The sequence below is a fragment of the Ambystoma mexicanum genome, chromosome 3p (genome assembly GCF_040938575.1).
Source record: "Ambystoma mexicanum isolate Mex_15411 chromosome 3p, UKY_AmexF1_1, whole genome shotgun sequence".
In the NCBI taxonomy this organism is placed as follows: domain Eukaryota; kingdom Metazoa; phylum Chordata; class Amphibia; order Caudata; family Ambystomatidae; genus Ambystoma; species Ambystoma mexicanum.
In genome coordinates, this window is record NC_090925.1 from 648,196,367 (window position 1) to 648,215,652 (window position 19,286).

At 43.7% G+C, this 19,286-nt stretch overlaps 1 protein-coding gene across 4 annotated transcripts in view; it reads left to right on the plus strand.

Annotated features, from left to right (window-relative positions):
- HTR4 (5-hydroxytryptamine receptor 4) overlaps window positions 1-19,286 on the plus strand; it is a 1,746,991-nt gene that overhangs the window by 1,695,864 nt on the left and 31,841 nt on the right. For 2 of the 4 annotated variants that reach the window (XM_069651422.1, XM_069651418.1), the window contains one exon: window positions 7,085-7,177. The exons of the other annotated variants lie outside the window; for them this stretch is intronic. In XM_069651422.1, coding sequence (XP_069507523.1) covers window positions 7,085-7,177 — 93 coding nt within the window. The remainder of the gene's footprint in view (window positions 1-7,084; window positions 7,178-19,286) is intronic. 4 annotated transcript variants of the gene reach the window in all.

Consider the following 19,286-nt stretch of genomic DNA (forward strand, 5'->3'; position numbering starts at 1 on the left):
ACAGTTTGTCCATTATAATCAGTACTATGTGTATTTAGAGGTAGTTCAATGCATACCCTACAGATAAGGGGTAGCCAATGATGCACTAATCCCTATATATTCTATAAGTAGATATATTTCTTTAACCAATCCCTTCCCGCAATACATTTTATGATTTGCCACGTAGAATGGCATCATAGATGATGCATATTGTGTAATCAAGCTGCTCTGTGAGTGTACATGCATCCGTCCGATGCTTGTTTGGTCTCCCTACTTTGAATAAAGTAGTGTTCCGACATATTATTTGAGTCTGTCTGGTTATTTGGTCTGTGATCTTTATTTGTAGTTCCATCTATCACAGAAGACACTTCAAGGTGCTAGAGCACAGGTGGTTCTGGGCCCAGTCCATTCTGCTATTACTGACATTTATATTGGAGTTCTTAACGGCTCTCCCATGTCACCCCTGCTTTCCCATGTATGCATTCTGCCCCTTTTTACTCTAACTCAAAACCACAGGATTAGACATCAGATGTCCTCTAATGATGCACATCTTATGTTGAAACTCAAGCACTCCACACAACGTAGACAGCTCAACACTTGTCTCCTTGACATCCAATCATGGGTGAGAAAGAACTTTGTACACCTTAATGAGTCCAAGACAGGGATCTTAGTTCTGGGTCCACCTTCTATCACCATACAACCTATCCCTGCCTTTCACCTAACAAGCATTCTGACTGGCGTGTCAATCCCCTCTAGCCCTGTGAGCACCTGGGTGTACTCCCATAATCTCCATGATAAGCAACCTTTCTTTTACCAGATGAAACTTCTTAAGCATACTCAACCCTTACTTCTGATCCTAGTCGTTGCTAGGGGGCTCAGGGGGTTATAGCCCCTTGTCTTTTGGTTGTAGCCCCGGATAGAAGCTCAGGGTCTACAACAAAAAAATCTAACTAGCCCTGAATCCCTACAGTTTCGACATGAGCATAGCCCCAGATCTTTTCCAGACCTAGCAACACCCCTGCTTCTGAGCAGCAGTATGGAAGCTCCTGGCTAGATTATTGCATTTCCGTTCTCCTGGGTCTTCCTGATTCCTCGATCAAAAAACTGTCATGAACCCAGAATGTCGCAGTTGGGCTGATTCTGTGCATCAGTAATCGGGACTACATGCCAGAAAGCAGAAAATATCTGCTCTGGATTTAGGTAAACAAATTGAGCACTGTTCAAGACTATAGGTCTCATTACAAGATCAGCTGTGCAGAATAAATGGCGGTAATGGTTCCATGTGTTAATATCCCCGCAAAAATATTGCGATACAAAAATAACGCCATATCTTTGCCGCGATATTGACCCATGGACCCTGCGGGGGACACCCCCGCAACCTCCGCATTATTTTAAAATGTGCGGGTGACACCCCCGCAAACCCTGCTCCCACAAATTATCCCCCCCCAAAAAATATCGCCTATGGTGAGACAAACGGCCATATGTACGGGGATATTTTTGGTGGGCATATTTTGTAGGGATACCATGGCAATGCAGTGGTTATTACGTCACAGCCGCATTACTGTGACATTAAGACACCACTAAACTATGAGACTGGCGGTAGGGAGGTAGGTTTACCTCACACTAAAAGTTGGAAGTAAAAATTCCTCCCTACAGCCGGCGGTAATTCCACCAAAATCCCCATGGATTTTCATGAAATCCAAAAATGGGTACTTACACCACCCTACCAACACTTGTAATCCCACGGTAGATCTGCAGGACCTAGTGGCGGTAGGAATTCTATTTGGCAGTATTTCAGGGGATGTGTGTTATGCTCAAAGACCTCTAGGGTCCAGCTCCAGATCTCCATTAGAAATATTCGCACTGTTCTGAAAACATGCTGTGATTATCGTGGCAATCATTGCTTTCCTGTCTGGGACACCATGAATGCCCTTTCAGAACCTATTAGGCAGGAGCCCAATTTTGTCAATTTCAGATGTCTTCTCAAGAAACGCCTGTTCCCTGGTTACTATTTCTTTTGTTACTGCTCGTTCTTCAGTTCCTCTCCTCTCTGTTATGACGATCAGCGCCAAGAACCTATTGAGTTGCAGCGAGTGGCCTACATAAATGATCACACTCACTCAAGTGCGGTGGTTCCCTTGTCAACCCACATCACAGGCTTGACATAAATCACCTGTTGACTGGACCAAGGGGTAAGCTCCAGCACCACACATGCGATGTCATCCGCTTTGTTCGTTAGCATCCCTGCCTTCTTCAAGTATTTGTAAGAATTCTATATTGCGTTAGTGGTATATAAACATGTCAGAGGCACAAGGAGCCACACATTCACCTCTGTCAGGTTGAAAGCACAAGGCAATTTTCAAAGATGAAGAACATTAGAACGGATAATGTGCACACATGTGGGCATTTTGATTGAACTAAAAACAATAGAACACATGAGGCTCTGATACTGTTTAATCTGCTTTGGATGAGTTATTGTTCTAACAACTACTTATCTTTATCTGTTCTCGTATATATTGTAGGAACCCTATGTGCTTATTGATCTCAATAAAATATATTTTAAAAAAATTTAAAAAAACAATATAACACTTGCAGAGATTTAAGTTGGGCCCTACCTATGGTTATGTATGTTTAGAAAGGATTTATTTTTTCAAATGCAAGCTCTCAAACTACAAATGGAGCAGCGCGAGACAACGGATAACTAAATATCTGTCAGCACATTGGGTTCTTCAGTGTTTCTTTGGTCCGCAGCATTTCCGGTGAATCAACTTGGGTGGGTCATTTTCACTCCGCAGAATAGAATGGGGTCAATATTAATATCCATTCTGGACATATATTGAAGAATGCACATCTCTGGGCGCATTGACGTGAATCATCAGCTCTAACAGCCTCAGGTCCGTAACTGATGCAGAAAGAGTGTCTGTGTGAGGAGCCAGTGAAGAGATTTCAGTCCTGGACTAATACGATCCCTGGGCTTGAGGCCAAGGACAAGTCTCGCAGTCCTGTTCTGGATCAGTTGCAGAGGGTGGAGAGTAGAGGCAGGCAGATTTAGATAGAGGCTGTTACAATAGTCCAGTTTAGAAAGAACCAGGGCTCTGGAGAGAGTGAGCTTCTGGGGGAAGCAGAGGAAAGGAAGTATGCCTCTGAGGAGGTGGAGCTGGCAGTGTGACTTCTTAGAGATGTCAGAGATGTGAGGAGAGGAGGAGAGTGTGGAGTCGAAGATGACTCAGAGGTTTTTTGCTGTGCAGGTGGGAGCAGGAAGAGGACCAAGAGAGGCCGGCCAGAGAGCTGCAGGGAAGGAGGGAGCGGGTGTGCCGATGAGTAGAATCTCAGTCTTACTGGCATTAAGGGATAGGTCATTGGCGGCACACCACTCATGAATGGCAGACAGACAATCAGAGATGAGGGAAGGAGAGGAGGAGGCCGAAGGTAGCCTGAAAATGAGCTGGGTGTCATCGCATAGCACTGAAAGTTGGGGCAAAGAGCGGCGATGCAGTGGGCAAGGAGTGCCAGGTATTGGTTGAAAAGCCAGGGAGAGATGTTAGACTCCTGGGGGACACCACAGGTAGAGATAAAGATATCGGAGAGGAAGGACCCAAGGACCTTGATTTCTTAAGTTCAAAGAGTATTCCTGCTGCCAAGCAATTTCCCAATCATCCCTTCAGGGATAAATGTTATGACATACTCAAAGTATGTGTGACAGCACAGGTTTCAGAAAGAAAGGGGTCAATGGATTGAAATTAATGGCATGAACATTTGGAAAAAATGCATTCATCTCAGCGGGACAGTTACTTTAAAAAAAAAGTGGTTCTGCTCCCTTATGAAGCTCCTCGCATCACCTCCCTTTCTTCAAAGAAAACTATGTGTTCAATTGTCCATTTACTCAAAGCCTCCATTGTCTTGCTGTGACGCATGCATCTAAAAGTAAGGAAACAATCAAATTGAAGCTGTCTCATACAGTCCTGCCCAAAATCGGATTTTACTGAGTACCCCATTTTTCAGAATTGTTATAAAGGTTCTCCTGGAATTTTAAGCCACGTTTAAAGACAGCATGGATGATATTGAGTGCCCTGAAGTGGGCCTTTGTACATATTTGGCGCCGGATAAATCTCTAATAAAATAATATGAATTGTGAAAAATACCTACCTCATGGCATACTGGGGTGAGGTGAACAAAGGGGTCTCAAAAGGGGACTTGCTAGTGGAGCCTTGTCAGTGAGAGTGGTGGAATAACTTTCCCCTGGGCATGACTGTCGGTATATATATATTGACAGAAAATATGAACAACTCAACAGGTGGCAAGTCGATTTCAGCCCATTTTGAGAATTTTTAAATAACTGATTTAACAAATGATTGTAGCCAGAGGATTAGCTGGTGAAGAGTAACCTTGTAAATTGGTCAAGCAATCGTTCTCTGGTGGAACCAGGTCATGCTGATAGATTTAGAACTTACGTGTAAAGCGCTCCAAAGAAGTCTTGTTGATGTCAACTCATTTTAAGAATTTGACAGAAATATTTTCTTGGGCTTCCTGATGGTATACATAGGTTTAGAGAACATATCTGCAACTTCAGATGATGCCACTGCATCTGAGAAGGTTCTCCCATGGCTCTCCATTCAAACTCCAAGACTTCGAGAACATGGATGACTTTAGAAAGTCTTAGCTACTGTCAGGTCATCATGGAAATTGATAAAAAAACATGGGCCCTCATTCTATGTTTCCCGATATCCCGCTGGTAATTCCGGCTGGATACCAGGAAACGGACCTACCGTTACCAGCACCTGATATCCGGGTAATTCCGTGATATTCCTGGTGCAGGCAATGGTGGTCAGTCCCCATTCCATGGAGTCCCATAGGACTCAATGGTGGGAATTGTAGGTATTTTCGGCACTGGTAATATCGGTGTCAGAAATACCTTCTGTTTTCTTTCCAGTGGGGGCCTGATTTACCAACGGCACTTGGCTGGAGGCAAGTCAGTGAATCCCCACCGGCAAACTTGTAGTTATGCGGTAGAGGGAAAGTGGCAGTCATGTAATTACCTCAATTTTTATTGGCACTTTTCCCGCAACGCAAAACTTATAATGAGGTCCATGGTATGCTACATATGCACCGACAAACATATGTATTTGGATCTGCTAAGAATAACCCTGAACTAACATTGTATGAGCTGATAACTTAAGGTGACCACCATTTCTGCTTTTAAATGGACAGTCCCACATTTCTACAGCTGTCTCTGAGGCTTATGCATATGCTGATCAGCAAGTGAATGCCACTTTCATCAGAAAGTCCACATCTGTTCCAAATGCACCACAATAAAGCTTTAACCTGTCAGGTATCCTAGCATCTGACAACAATGTGGTCAATCACAGAATCATTTTAGTGTGTTCACCATGTTACTCCTGTAAAAACGTAGTAATGGAGGTCATTACAACCTTGGTGCTAAGTGCACCAACTTTACCACCATGGTGTAAACTATGTTTACACCATGGTGGATGGCGGATTTACCGCCCCATTCCAAGGTGAGTGGGGCGGTAAATCCCCATTTCCCATTTTCCCTTCCCCATTCCCATTTTTGCCCCATAGGGCATAATGGGAGTGGGGAAGGCGCTAATTACGCCGCCGTAAATTACGGCGGCGTAATTAGCACCATGGCGGGTTAGCGCCATGGACTTTAACGCCTGCCAAAAGCAGGCGTTAAAGTGGGAATCCGGTGTTAAGGGTTAACGCCGTTGTTAACCCTTAACGCCGGGGTTGTAATGACCTCCAATGTCTTGACAAAAACGTCAAACATTGACAGATAGCTATTCAGTCTGGACTGCAAGAACTGTGTGTATGCCATTGTAAAGGATAGCCTTTTAAAAAAAATTGGATCATTCTAGACAGTCCATTGTCTCTGATTGGTCAATAGAGCGGGGACATGTTAGACATACATGATTACTTTTGACAGAGTACAATGTAAAATTGTCTGACAAAGTGGAGTCCAATCTTGCTAGCGAGAGGAGTAGGCCCAACACATGACACGAGTAAACAAGGATAGGGACTAAACTCCATAGTCAAGGAGACCAAAGATTGAATGGGTGTGGAAGCTGAGCAATCTTCGGTACACTGGGAGGTGATCGCTTGAGAGCAGTGGCTATTGAATGAGCCAATCAGCTGCAACCTGATGGTGTCCCCGTAGAGATGCCTCTATGCAGAAGACATGGTGTAAGCCCTTAGAGGTGCCATTTCAAGACAGACCAATGGTTGAATGTTTTCTGCCTCTCTCAGTGGCTCCTGCAGAGAGAGGTGGAGCATTGTTATACACCTGCAGAGGTGATCGCTTCAGAGAAAAGCAAAGATATCACTATGCATGAGGGCTGGGCCCTGTTCTCAGTCTCTAAAAGGTGGTGTTTGCAAAGAGGGGCCAATGTTTAAATGGGCACACTTGTTGAACCTTGTTGAAGGAGCATGCAGGCAGTCCCACAGACAGAGGCGATGAGTGGATTAGGCATGGTGACTACACCCAGTGCTCCAGATAAGATTTGGAAGTAAGAGATTTTATTACTCCCCATTTTTTAAATTTGGGAGTGAAATGATTCGTTGGGGAGTAAAAATGTAAGGGCGATTCCCAGTGGGAGTATTTTTTATAAGCGTGTAAAAATACATTTTAACTGGAAAACAGAAATTGTTTGTAATAATTACTGCTTTGCACCTAGTTATTCTTGCAAATTAAAAGATACATGTTTACTTCTTTCGATCTGGCAGTTATAATAGTATTTTCTTCTTCCTCTGGTACGTGTGCTAGTGGTCTAAACGTACCCATGTGAGTGAAAACAGGGGCACAAGGTTCTATGTATGTGTTTCCTATTTTTTGTTGGCAGTATTTTTACTCCCTATTTACATTTTTTGGGAGTATTTGCCTATTTTTAGGGAGTAAAAGTGGCCGATACACCCCTTATCTGTAGGGTTGACTACACCCTTTTGTAATTCCTGACGGGTGTTCCGTAGACGATGGGCAACATTTAAATGTCATGTAGGGTGCGTTTTGGTGCCAGCCCGTGACGGCAATGAGGGTATTGAATGTGCTGGTACTGTCATTCTCTGAGAACCACCCCTTCTTGTTTTTCAGAGGGGCAGTACCGGCACTCCTCTGCGGGACAGCAGGGACTTTTAGGAGAACAGTACCGGAGCTTCTCAGCAGGACGGCAGGGTCTGTGAGACAGTGAGTATCCGCACTTCATTCGCTTTCCTTTCCTTGTGTGTCTCCAGAAGTTTGAATGAACCAGTAAATGAACAAATCAATACAACAAGTACTGACAACAGAGAGATCTTCTAAGCGCTCTTTACAGCTGACTTGCCAAAGCCCAGCGAGGTGATGGGATCCCTTTTAGGGTCAGTGGATGCCGTCTCCTGAGGCCCTGGCCAGAGACTTCACTGGTCGGCAGACTAGCTCTCGTGCCTACGATTGGTAGTATACCTTGTGCAAGAAGGCAGCCACCCCACTTGCCCTACTCACAAGTGCTTTATTCTGGCCTCGTATCTATGGCGTGCACCATACAGCACGAGATACATAGTGTATGCCTCTCTTTTAATGCCTTAAGATAAGAGCAGACGGGAAAAGTCTCTTTAGTTATTACACGATAGATGTGTTCATCTTACTCAGCATAATTGAGCCACAATGGGCTATGACGGCCCGCCAAAAGGCATGGAGCCCCAGGAATGTATTAAGCCTGGTCTCAATCCAACTGGCATTCCATGAAATGTAATATTTCCATAGAAGTGTCAGTTATTCCTCAAATTGGAAGTTCTGGACTACATTCACTGTCCTGCAAGAGAGAGAATCCAATAGCGTATTTGAAAAGGGGTGTCTACCTCTGCAGTGGGGCCCGTCTCTGACTCACAGACAGTTTGGCCCCATTTGTCTCTTTGAAAAAACATTGTGTCTCACTGTCTCAATCTGTCTAAGTATGTTTTCTCCCTCCTGTCTTAATAGTCCACCAATCAGCACCCACAAAGCCTGTGGCCAAGGATATGGCCCTATGCCAGCGGACTAAAGGACTGTGCGACAAGAGAGACAGGGGAGGCTACTCTTGGTTCAGTCAGTGGAGACTTCCGTCAACGTTTGCAACTTAAGCATGAATCAATCTCTGTCCTTGGCAAGCACCTTAAGCCAGTGAAGCCCTGAGTTATCCTTACCTAGGCCTTCTGAGGTTGAACATCTCTTCCTCCAGCAGAAGCTGCCAACAAAGTGAACAGCGCTGCAGGCCAACCAAAGGCAGGAGCAATCGCTGCGTGAACAAAAGGGATTTGCTCCTCATCAAATGATTTACATTGCAAGGCAAGGGTACATGGACTGTATCTTGCCTTATGTAGACTCTTATCTGTAAACAGTCCACAAAACCATCAAGGCTTCCTGAACACTTTCTAAGGAGAAGAATGCAAAATGGCCAACCTAAAGTCTTGTCAATTGGTTAACAAATCACAGCTTTCTTAAACATCGTAGTGGGCCCTTATAACCTTTCTTGTGTCAGAGTCCCTGGCTTCAAGTGCTTCTGCAATGCTTGGTCACCGTTTGGCCCTTGTGACATCACACCATCAGCTCCTCCATGGCCTGCATGCTTCCTGCCATTGCCCTTCTCTTGACGGGCAACCTATTAGCTACTCCACAGTCTCTTCCTGAGATTCTGCAAATCTACACACAAAAAACATACAAGTAGTACATAAATACCATTCCACCGGGACGAACTCTTGGTCGTTTGTACTCATCATAGCCACAAGTTTTCCAGTTAAAGAGAAAAACACAGCCAGAGATAAAACAAGGTCGCTCACAGTTAGACCCATGCAAGTCCAAAAATGCTCATTCAACATCCAAGACAAACCAAACTCTTGACACTGTAACTAACTACATCGGACATCCCCACACACACACACACCAAAAAACGTTAACTCTTTCAGATATCCTCACAAGCTTGCAGTGTACCCAGCACCATAGCGTTCAAGGGTCAGCTTACCCACAGACAAAAAATTACCCAAAAGTATCACCTACGCAAAAGAAGTGAAGCCAGCTACTCATGCTCTCGCAGATACACAGTGCAACCAGCACTATAAACACCAAGGAACAAAATACCAATTGATACATACCTGACCAAAAAGCTTTCATTACATACCCAGCATAGCACAAACCCATAGACAATCAAAATTCATATATGGCTCTTTAGCCAAATAATTCTCACTATACAACTACCGGAACAATACAAAGACATGGGGCGGTCATAGCAAGTTTATCGGCGGCTGACCAGCCAACTCAGTTTACCATTTCCACCGCCCAATACCCCAGTATTTCCAGAATATTACTGGTGCCAGAGTAACGGTAAATTCCCATTTCCATGGAGTCCAATAGAACTCCATGGAATGGGAACCAGTGAATCACCTGCACCGCTGTTAAGAGTGCCGGTAATTCAGTGAATGCTCCGCTTGTAGGGGCCCGAACTACTGGCAAGTCAGGCCTGCTGGTAGTTTACTGCCCCACTGGCAGATTCGTAGTATGCCGGTCTGGAAAATGTGCCAGTACACATTGTTACCGACACCTTATTTCTGGACCGGCATACTCACAATGCCCTCCATAGAACATCCACACACTCACAAATGAGAACTGCATTTCATGATGTCCTAACAGCAGTGCAACACAACCCAAGTATTATGCTTGCCTAAGAAATGCACTACAACCATCAGTCAAACAGCAGGGTCTACCATGAAGCACCCAAAAGCATGAAACAAATAACTCCCTAAATAAACTCCAAGCACTCCCGCACCCAACCATCCAAGACCAGGAACACTCACACTACCCCAGCACACAAGAACATAGGTATAGACACTCGCATACACCCATTCCACAAGTGCTGATTGCAAAATCCCTTAAGAAAGATAAGAGAAGGAATAACATAGACACATAGGTCATGCAGAACTCTTAAAAAACAGTGCACACAGTTAAAGAACCCAATGTGAAAGCAAGGCAACAATGAAAGAAGAATGATGTAGTGTCTAGCCCACTATTTGAAACCACACATGCTCTTTCACACAACAAAGACTTTAAACTTCTCTGTAGGTGTCCAATATTGTTCCATTGGAGGAAACAGCAAATCCTGATATTCTTCATGGGGATGCGGTAAATGCTTGGCTCCCTGCGCTCAGTCCAGACTGGTACACAATTGTAGAAATTCTGCCCCAAACACTGCAGTCCTTACTTGGGAGCAAAAGCACAAGACAAGTCGCATCCTCTAATCTTGAACCTCAAATATGTCCACAGCAGAAATGCAGAGCCAGGAGAACAAATTGCACCCTACATGCCTGCATTGCCTGGGACACCAGACACTGCGACCTCATCACCATTTGAAAATGAGTTCCCATTAGTGGGGGATCCAGTGGCGTCATTTAAGAATTTATGAAGATCCTTAAATGGTTGCATTCCAAAAAGCATTTCACTCAGTGGGGTAGTCTCTTGTCGGTGTGCGTGGCCATAGGCTTGCACGCACTGTCTGGGATACTGTTTTACAGCAGATCAGTAACTTAACTCCTTGTGCTGAGCCATCACTGAACCACTGTTGCAACACCCAGGACAAAAAAGTACTAGGTCACAACTGCCAGCAGTATTACAGAACCACGGCTTCATGCTGAATTGGCCCAAGTACAGCCCACTACTTCAGACACACTCTTCCAGGTCATCTGTGATGTCATCAATGTGGTCATAGGCTGCACACAGGGGGAATACTGGATGGAGGGTGCGCCCTCTGGTCCCCTGCACAATTCACCTTTACAGCCAACGATGTTCTCCTCGACCAGATTCTGTGCTCATCACTTCATCAGGGAGGTAGTGTCCCTTGCAGCTAAGAGCCAGTGCAGGTGTAATACATCAATGTTGATTCTACTGCAAGGACCTATGGTAGCTGTTGTCATCAGGCTAGAAGGGAACCCGCTCTCACACAAACACTCAAAGTGGGGGAGGTGGGAGTATCCCAGTGTGGCACTCCAAAGCAGGGCAGATATCACCCTGGTGCTGCAACCTGTAGGACCCTGGAGCTTCCACTCTCCAGGGTACCTTGAACATAAACAATACTGGATGGAAGGGGTGCACTCTGGTTTCCTGCACAATTCACCTGTACAGTCACAGATGTTCGTCTCTGACCAGTTTCTGTGCTCATCAGTTCCTACAGGGTACTACACCAGGGTACTTTGGAGTGCCACACTGTGGGCTACTCCCCTCTGTCCACTGTGGGTGTAACAATTAAGGGCTTCCAGTACTGCTCATCACCTGGTATGTAAAATTAATAAATCACACAAAAGACCAGAAGGTAAGACTCTCCCAGCTGATAAGGAGTTCTGAGTCAACACGAATAATCAAATATATATGTAAAAAAGATGTATTCTATTTCATAGTTAAAAAACATAAGCAATAAATAAGTAACTTACACATTTATAAAAAGTAAATAGTCTTAAAGGTGTTCTTATATAAGAAAAACCACTCTACACAGACATTTTTATCTTTTTTCTTTTCTTTCAATTTGTCATGTAAATTGACACACAGTGATCATCAAACATTAATTTGTGTCCGGTCCCTCTGGTTGAAACTCCATGGAGGTTGTGCCAATTATCCTATAACTAAACAGCCATTTGTGCTGTTAGACTTTCACTTGATACATATGTTTCTGTCCATATGGCTCTATATGCTGGACATTCTTCAGGGGATACAGTCTCTGGTGGTACTCATAGTATGTCCCTTAGAAACTTTTATTAGATTATGATTTCTTCCAGGGATGAAGTCTCTAATAAATATCATCACCTGACTCACAGACACATAGCCTTTATTCTCCAATACATTCTACAAAATAAAGAAAAACTTTTTAGATGAAATAAAATTCATATGCTGGTCGAACAATTGTTTTACAATTCTCAAATGTAGGGACCAAAGCGTCACCTTCATAGAAGAGAGATGTTCCAGATGCTTTCAAACTGTGAGGGCAAGGGCGACTCCAAATGTAGAGGAGGTTACATCAAAAATCTCTTAATTACATATCTGGCAGAAGAAAAAAAACATTGGCTATGGAGACCCACATTTTGATACAAATATCAACAAACATAAAGATGGTATGTTTCTTGGCTGAATTCAATTGGATATCAACAGGCATCAATTTTCTCTTTCACATGGCCTAGAAACATGCAAATAATAACACACGTGTAAAAGTTTTCCTTTTAGCGCATGATATTTTAGCATCTACCTGTGCCTTATTAGTAAGAGTCCTTACCTGCTAACTCCTTGCTCTTGCTCACAGCATGGCAAATGGTCAAACCATGGTCTAAAGAGCATTCTTCTTGTATGGAGAATGCAATCTAATCACGCTGCGTTTAGAAAGCTCAGAGATGTATTAAATTAGAACATAACTAAGTGTAACAGCGATGCCTGGATGCTCTAGGAACTATAGAATTTCATGTAAAGCTCCAGAGGATGCAAGCGCACTATGAAACCTGTTTTAGCATGATAAGGTAGAATCTCATACTTAAAATTAATGCAATAATGCTACTCTTTCAGAATTGTGCTCATAATACAACTGTTCATTAAAGGGGTTTCCATTCAATCTTATCGCTGCTCTTATGCTGTCGACTGTGCTCATGAATGTTCCTGGATGAATGTCAGCTAATAGCCTCCTCTTTCCTTTCAAACGCTTTGCTCTGCCATTCAACCTTCCTTGTGGGACCCCAAGCAAACATGGAGGAATCAGGAATTCACTCCAGCAACTCGCACCTAGAACAAATCCTGACATTGGTCCTGGTATTGCACTCATATCGGCTTTGGAGGGGAGGGGGTCAATGCATTGCGCTTAAAATGCACCTTGGGAAAACCATGCTGGTCATCCGCAGGGAGGACAACCAGGCACCTCGGAGCCCTCGCTCGTGGTTGGCACGGCAGGTAACTCTAAAGCACAGGATGGTGGGCCAAGCCATCTCATGCAATCATCAAGTGGGATCCTTGTTTTTGCACTAGAAGGAACTAGGGATGGCAAACTCTTAATCTAAGAACCTCTCAGAGAGTGAGCATTATGCATTCATCGAGCACTTAGATCACCTGTGAACAGTAGCAATGTTCCTTGTACAAAGATGGAATATCTGTTTGTGCAGCTAACCCATTTCTCCCCTTGCACACCGCACCATCACAACTTAGCGGAAGGCACAGTTTCACTCCACATGCCCTGTACTCACATATAACACAAACACAATTACACAACACCTCTTCAATAAGAATGAAGCAACTTTTAACAACGGAAATTCAAACTCTAGCTTCCCACATAACTCTCTATCTCCTTAAACACAATCCCCTCATTAGTCCATTGTATTCCTCCGCTGCGCCCTTACACATTCCGTTTAGACATTGGTGGCTACTAGGGTCTTGGCCATCCTCGCATAACTGTAATGGCTGAAATGTACACACGCATAATAGAACCTCCCAAATTCTCCTAAATGTATGGACTCAGGTTCCTCCGAAGGCATTCAACCAAAAGCATGTTGGAACCATAATTATGGTGAAAGGCGCTATAACAAATGACAACTTTAATAAATGAATGAATTCAATGAGGAGGCGAAAAGCATCACTGTGGGCCTCATTACAAGTTTGACAGTCTGGGAACTATGGTACCGGTAAGCATGCCGGTACCCTAGTTCCCGGACCGGCAAACTATGAGTTCTGCTCGTGGGTGCCTTTGCAGCCGGCAGGTCTGACCTGGCGGCTTTAAAGGCACCCGTGAGCAGAGCATGTCACGAATGGTGCCGGTGCATCCGCCTTCCCCATTCCCATTGAGCCCTATGAAGCTCAAATGGGAATGGGGAAGAATATTTTCCGGTGCTTTGGAATGGGCAATTACCGGATCCGCCGGGGTTGTAATATTGCAGGGTGCCGGAAAAATGATGACTCCAGCGGCAACCGTGCCTGTTTTACAGGCTCGGCTACCGCCAGAGCCGTAATGAGGCACTATCTCTTTTGGAAAGCCTGAAAACACGCAAATAATAACATGTGTATTCAAGTTTTCCTTTTAGCGCATTATGCTTTAGCCTCTACCTACGCCTTGTTAGTCAGAGTCCTTACCTACTCACCCCTTCCTTTTGCTCTCAGCATTGCAAATGGCCAAACCATGCTCAAAAAAGGGTTCTTTGTATATGGAGAATGCACTCTAATCATGCTTTGAAACGCAATTTTAAATTAGAATGTGACTAAACAGAAAAGAAACAATGACAAAGCAGTGCTACAGCAATGCCTAGAAGCTCTATGAAATATAGAATTTAATTAAAAGATCCTGAGGACGTGGGCTCACTGGGAAACCCATTTATAGCATGATATGGACGGATCCTAGCTTAAAAGCAGCACAATAATGAAACTCTTTCAGAATTGTGCTTATAATAATTTAAGAACAAGGTACCAGGCTCCACAAGGACACCTTTCCAGAGCCCATGCTAGTCATCACTGATGAGGCCGAACAAGGCTGAAACATGTCTGGGGATGCTTGTGGTCTCGTGCAGAAATAATGTGACCTAGCTGTTTGGGCTGCGCTGCCCCTTTTGGGGTGGGACCAAGGCTGGTTTGCATATGGTCTTTCCCCTTCTATAATCGGTAGTCTGGAGGGTTGCCCAGAGCAATGCCAGAGGTTAAGATTAATTTGAAACCTGCCAGCCATCGCCTCTTTGTTTTGCTATTGCTGCCCTCCTAAGGCTTGGGATGGCTGTAAAATGAACTGGGGCGTAAACTCATTTTAAGCTTTCCAATTCCTTAGAAAATGACCTCCAAACAGTTAGCTATTTTGTACAGCCTTGCTAAAATACAGAGATAAAACTCCCAAGAATTTTCTTCCAACTTATCCCTTAAAAGAATTACCTTCCCTGCATCATCAGCATTCTTCATCTTCTTCCTCCAATCCAAGACAGTGGTTTGCCCGCTGCTCATTCTGCCAGAGGTTGTAAGAATAAAGGTAACTAGGGTGCCAAAATAAAAAGTTTGCAAGCCGTGCAGCATGTGAGGCTGGGTGCTTTGGATCCATCCCCAGAAAACCTAAGGGTTCCATAAAAAGTACCCATGGGCCTAGAGTCTTTAATTCCTGAGATAAACGATTCTAAAAAACCTTGGTTTTTGGGCAGGTCATGCAAATGTGCTCCCAGGTACCTGTACCTAGGGAACAGCATCAACATTCCTCAGAAATACTTCAGGGAAATTATAAAGAATCTACCGCCAGTGTACTATGACCTGTTCCTATAATGAAACCGAACATCTCAGTTTTACGTTAATTGCCAGGTGAGACCTGGTCAGACATTACGCATAACTTCCCCCAGCCTAATTCGTCCAGGAGCTTTTCACCACCAATCCCCCTTACAAATTACTTACATTGCTGTCCCGCTGCAGAAGCACCCCTCGAGATACTCCCCTTTTTGCAGTTGAAGCTAGAGATTAACCAGACTGCCAGGATATAAGGAAACGTCAGGTCCTTTCTCCAGTTGCACAGGCCAAAAAAGCCAAATATTAGAATTGTCACCTATTGGATTCTTTAATTCGGGAAAACGATTTCATGGCAAATCCACCGTGTATATGCCCAATAGTCATAATCCTTGGCCGTTTCTGTGCTGGATCCCGTGTGAAAAAAATGTAAGGCAAGTTGGAAATGTCCCAAATGGGCGACTTGTAGTTTGTATCTTTACTATGGAAGGGGTTTAAAATCTCTATGTTCAATTATTTTCAATTATTCCAACTCCGAGCAGCCCCCCATTCTTGATCAATTAGGCTCTGTGGCTAATTTCTGAGGACTACAGAGAAGTTTTCAAAATGGTGGCATGCCATCCCACAGGTCAAAGTATTCCTCCTCACCTATTCCTACTAATCCAGCTGTACTTTTATACCCAGATGAAGATTGTAAGAACGTTGTTCAGTTGAGTTAAAAAAGAAATCTCTCTGCAGCATTAGAGGGCTAGTCATAACCGGGTGGCACTGACATCTTCATCACAATATCACCATTGACAAACAACATGGCCAACCTCTGTCATGTGTCTAGTTGGGCTTTCATGCTTTACGGACTTCACACGAAATTAAGACTGGATAATGCACTGTTTGATATGGAGATCAATATCCTGAAATATTTTGATGGAGCCAGGGAATACACCCTCAGCAATTCAGAGGGGTGAATTCCCAGATCCACATTTATTAAAACTACAAGTCGTAATGCAAGAGCTACCATGGGCCTCATTATAACCCTGGCGGTAGCCGTGCCTGTTGCATTTTTTCCGGGTAATTTCAACATTGCCGGACCCGGTAATTCCTGCATTGCCGGGTGCCGGTGCCTGTCAGTCCCCATTCCTATTGAGACGGTGCTGGTGCATCCGACATGCTGCATTTGCGGGTGCTACTCTGCCCGCCAGGCCAGACCTGGCGGGCTGATAGGCGCCCGCAAGCACAGCTCGTAGTATGGTGGTCCGGTAACTACAGTACCGGCATGCTTATAATGAGGCCCTATGTGTTCTTCGCTCAGCCATGCACTCCTGAATCTTGGAGAAAGCAACTCAATGCTCAATTTGCACTACATCAAGTGTTTCTTTTTACTCACATTTCTTTGAGACAATTACATTCTTTATTCGATTAAACAATGTTTACATCATCAACAACATACCACAACATACTTTAGGGGTCGAGGCTCCCTTCATCGAGTATTTAAAATAAAAACAAAATATCAAAATCAGTGTAATAGCACATCGCAAAAGAAAGCACCATTCCAAACAATGACATTATCACATAATGGCTCCTCACACTGCTTACCTAGGGGTGAACAATGCTTGCTCCCACTAACAACTACAATGTGTGCTGGTCGGAGGGTTTAAAATACTAAGCAACCAATATGTAAGCGCTTAAATTTAAAGAACAAAAGCAAAAATCATAGCTCAAGTAGATATACTCCGAATTGTAGCGCTACGGGTCTGGACAAGTAGTAGTGGAAGACAGACAAAAGGCAAATCAATAGTTTCCAATCAGGTAGAAATAATCAGAATGGTCAAAAGTGTCTAGCCTAATACCTATTTGGATACAGAATAACAAGCAGAAACAAGGCGTAGGAACGCATGCCACAACAATGATAACATGACTCAAACAAGTTGTTAAACACAGACCTGCCTGCCAGTTGATAGACTTGTTTAGCCCATGGGGCAGTTCCACCTGTAATGTGAAGGTCCGATGGGTCTCTTTCTAATAATGACCCGATGAGCTGTCCTCTCCGTAGTTGTTTCTTGACGGTATCTGGCAGATATCCTTCTAATTCTCTCTCTGTGAAGTCCAAGTCCGTGTAGGGACTTGAATAGGCTGCATTTTACATTCAGATTCGTTATAAAGGACTTATGTTCTATTAAACAATCTTTAAATCGCCTGGAAGTCTGGGCATACTCACTCAAAGATGTTGTTAAACCTTTCAATGTGATGCCATCACCTAAAACTGTCTGGGCCTGATTCATGGAAGTGTTTTATAATGGCGCAATCCCATAGGAAAACGTTCAATGAATCAGGCCCTGTGTGTGAAACAGTTTCCCTTTTGACTGTTCCCATTGCAGGAATAGATTTGTCACTGGTTTCTTACCCATAGGATCTGTAAGTGAAACTGAAAACCTTTCATTGTTTGAATGTCTGCTCCAATGAAATGATTAGCCAAATTAAATGATATCTATTTTCAAAGAAGCTGCTGATACCATTTGCTGAGGGGAGCCTATTTGTACAAAGGAGGACATCCTCCTAGCTTCAGCAGACAGGAAATTGTCGTCTTTTGTGATAATCCATTGTGCTGGTAGAAGTTGTACAAATTGTAAGGATTTGATTGTTTAAAACGGATGCATGAATGTGGTGTGTGGATATGAACTCCTATCTGTGCTTTTTTAAGCGTAAAATTAAATTTACTAAAACAAATGTAAACAACTGTATCTAAATAATTGACACTTTTGGGCCCCACACGGAATGTATATTTGCTTGTCTGATATACCTCATTCAATGTTGTAAACACATTATTAAGATCTTTATCAGTGGGTTGGCAAACAATAAAAGTATTGTCGATGTAATGTAACAACGTCAGTACTCCTTTAAACCACACATCCAAATGTGATATCTTTTCACCCCAATTCATGTAAACGTTAACACACGCAGGCACCGATTGTGTCCCAAACAGGCACATATCTTTTGATACAAATATGAACCAAATCATAAAGAAATGTTTAACAGTATGAATTCCTCGTGTAGCTCTAACATTTCCAAAGCTTCTTTCACTGATGTAATGCCTTCCTCTTGAGGTATGTTTGTTATAATCCAAGACATCAATAGTCGCTATGATAGTGTTCTCTATCAAAGTTAACCAGGTCTCCAATCTGCGAATGAAATCCATTCTAGTTTCAATGAAATGCATGCCTCTTGAGGCTAGTCAATTCATTACCCATCCACATATACACCTGCAGGTTCAAAAAGTCCATCACATTGAGAAACTGTGGGCCTCTATCCAAGTCCGGCGTTAACTCTGCCGGTGTCCCGGTGGGTTGCTACTGTACTCGGAATGAATTATCAGCACCTGACTTCCCGGAAACACTGGGGAATTACAACCGGGAAGTCAGGCGCTGGCAATTTGTAAGTCCCCGTTTCCATAGAGTCTTGTGAGACTCTATGGGAATGGGATCCCATAGAGTCCTATGGGACTCTAGGGGAATGGGGACCGCGGAAGCACCGGCACTGTTGTTTCCATAACGTGTGCCTACCGTGGCCGCTGTGTCCAGCAGTGTCAGGCTTGTCGGGCACAGCGGCTCAGGCAGGCAAATCCATAGTATGCTGGTCCGGAAACAACAGTGCTGGTAAGCTTATCAGCACCTTTGTTTCAGGACCGGCACACTTGTAATGAGGCCCTGTATGTCTCAAAGGTGCTCTTTAAATGTTTGTGAATCTTCGGTAAAACATAGCTCTTGCCATTTGTGGTTGTCTTGTAATTAGGAAAGGTACAATGTCTGTAGTGGTGAACTCTCTGTGAGCTCCCATCTCTAACACAGCACATATTTATTGTAATACTTCATCAGTAGGAGCAATGGATGATTGTCAATTGTGACTTAATTTATCATGGGAAGAAAGCGCAGGAAGCAAGACGACGTGGAGTAACACTGGTTCGATACCCGGGTCCGAGTTTATAAACCTCTGGGTATTAAGTGCATTACAAATAACTAATTATAATAATTTCTTCAAAATAATACATGATGTCCATCACTGCAATTTTTCTACCTTTATTTACACCATTCTT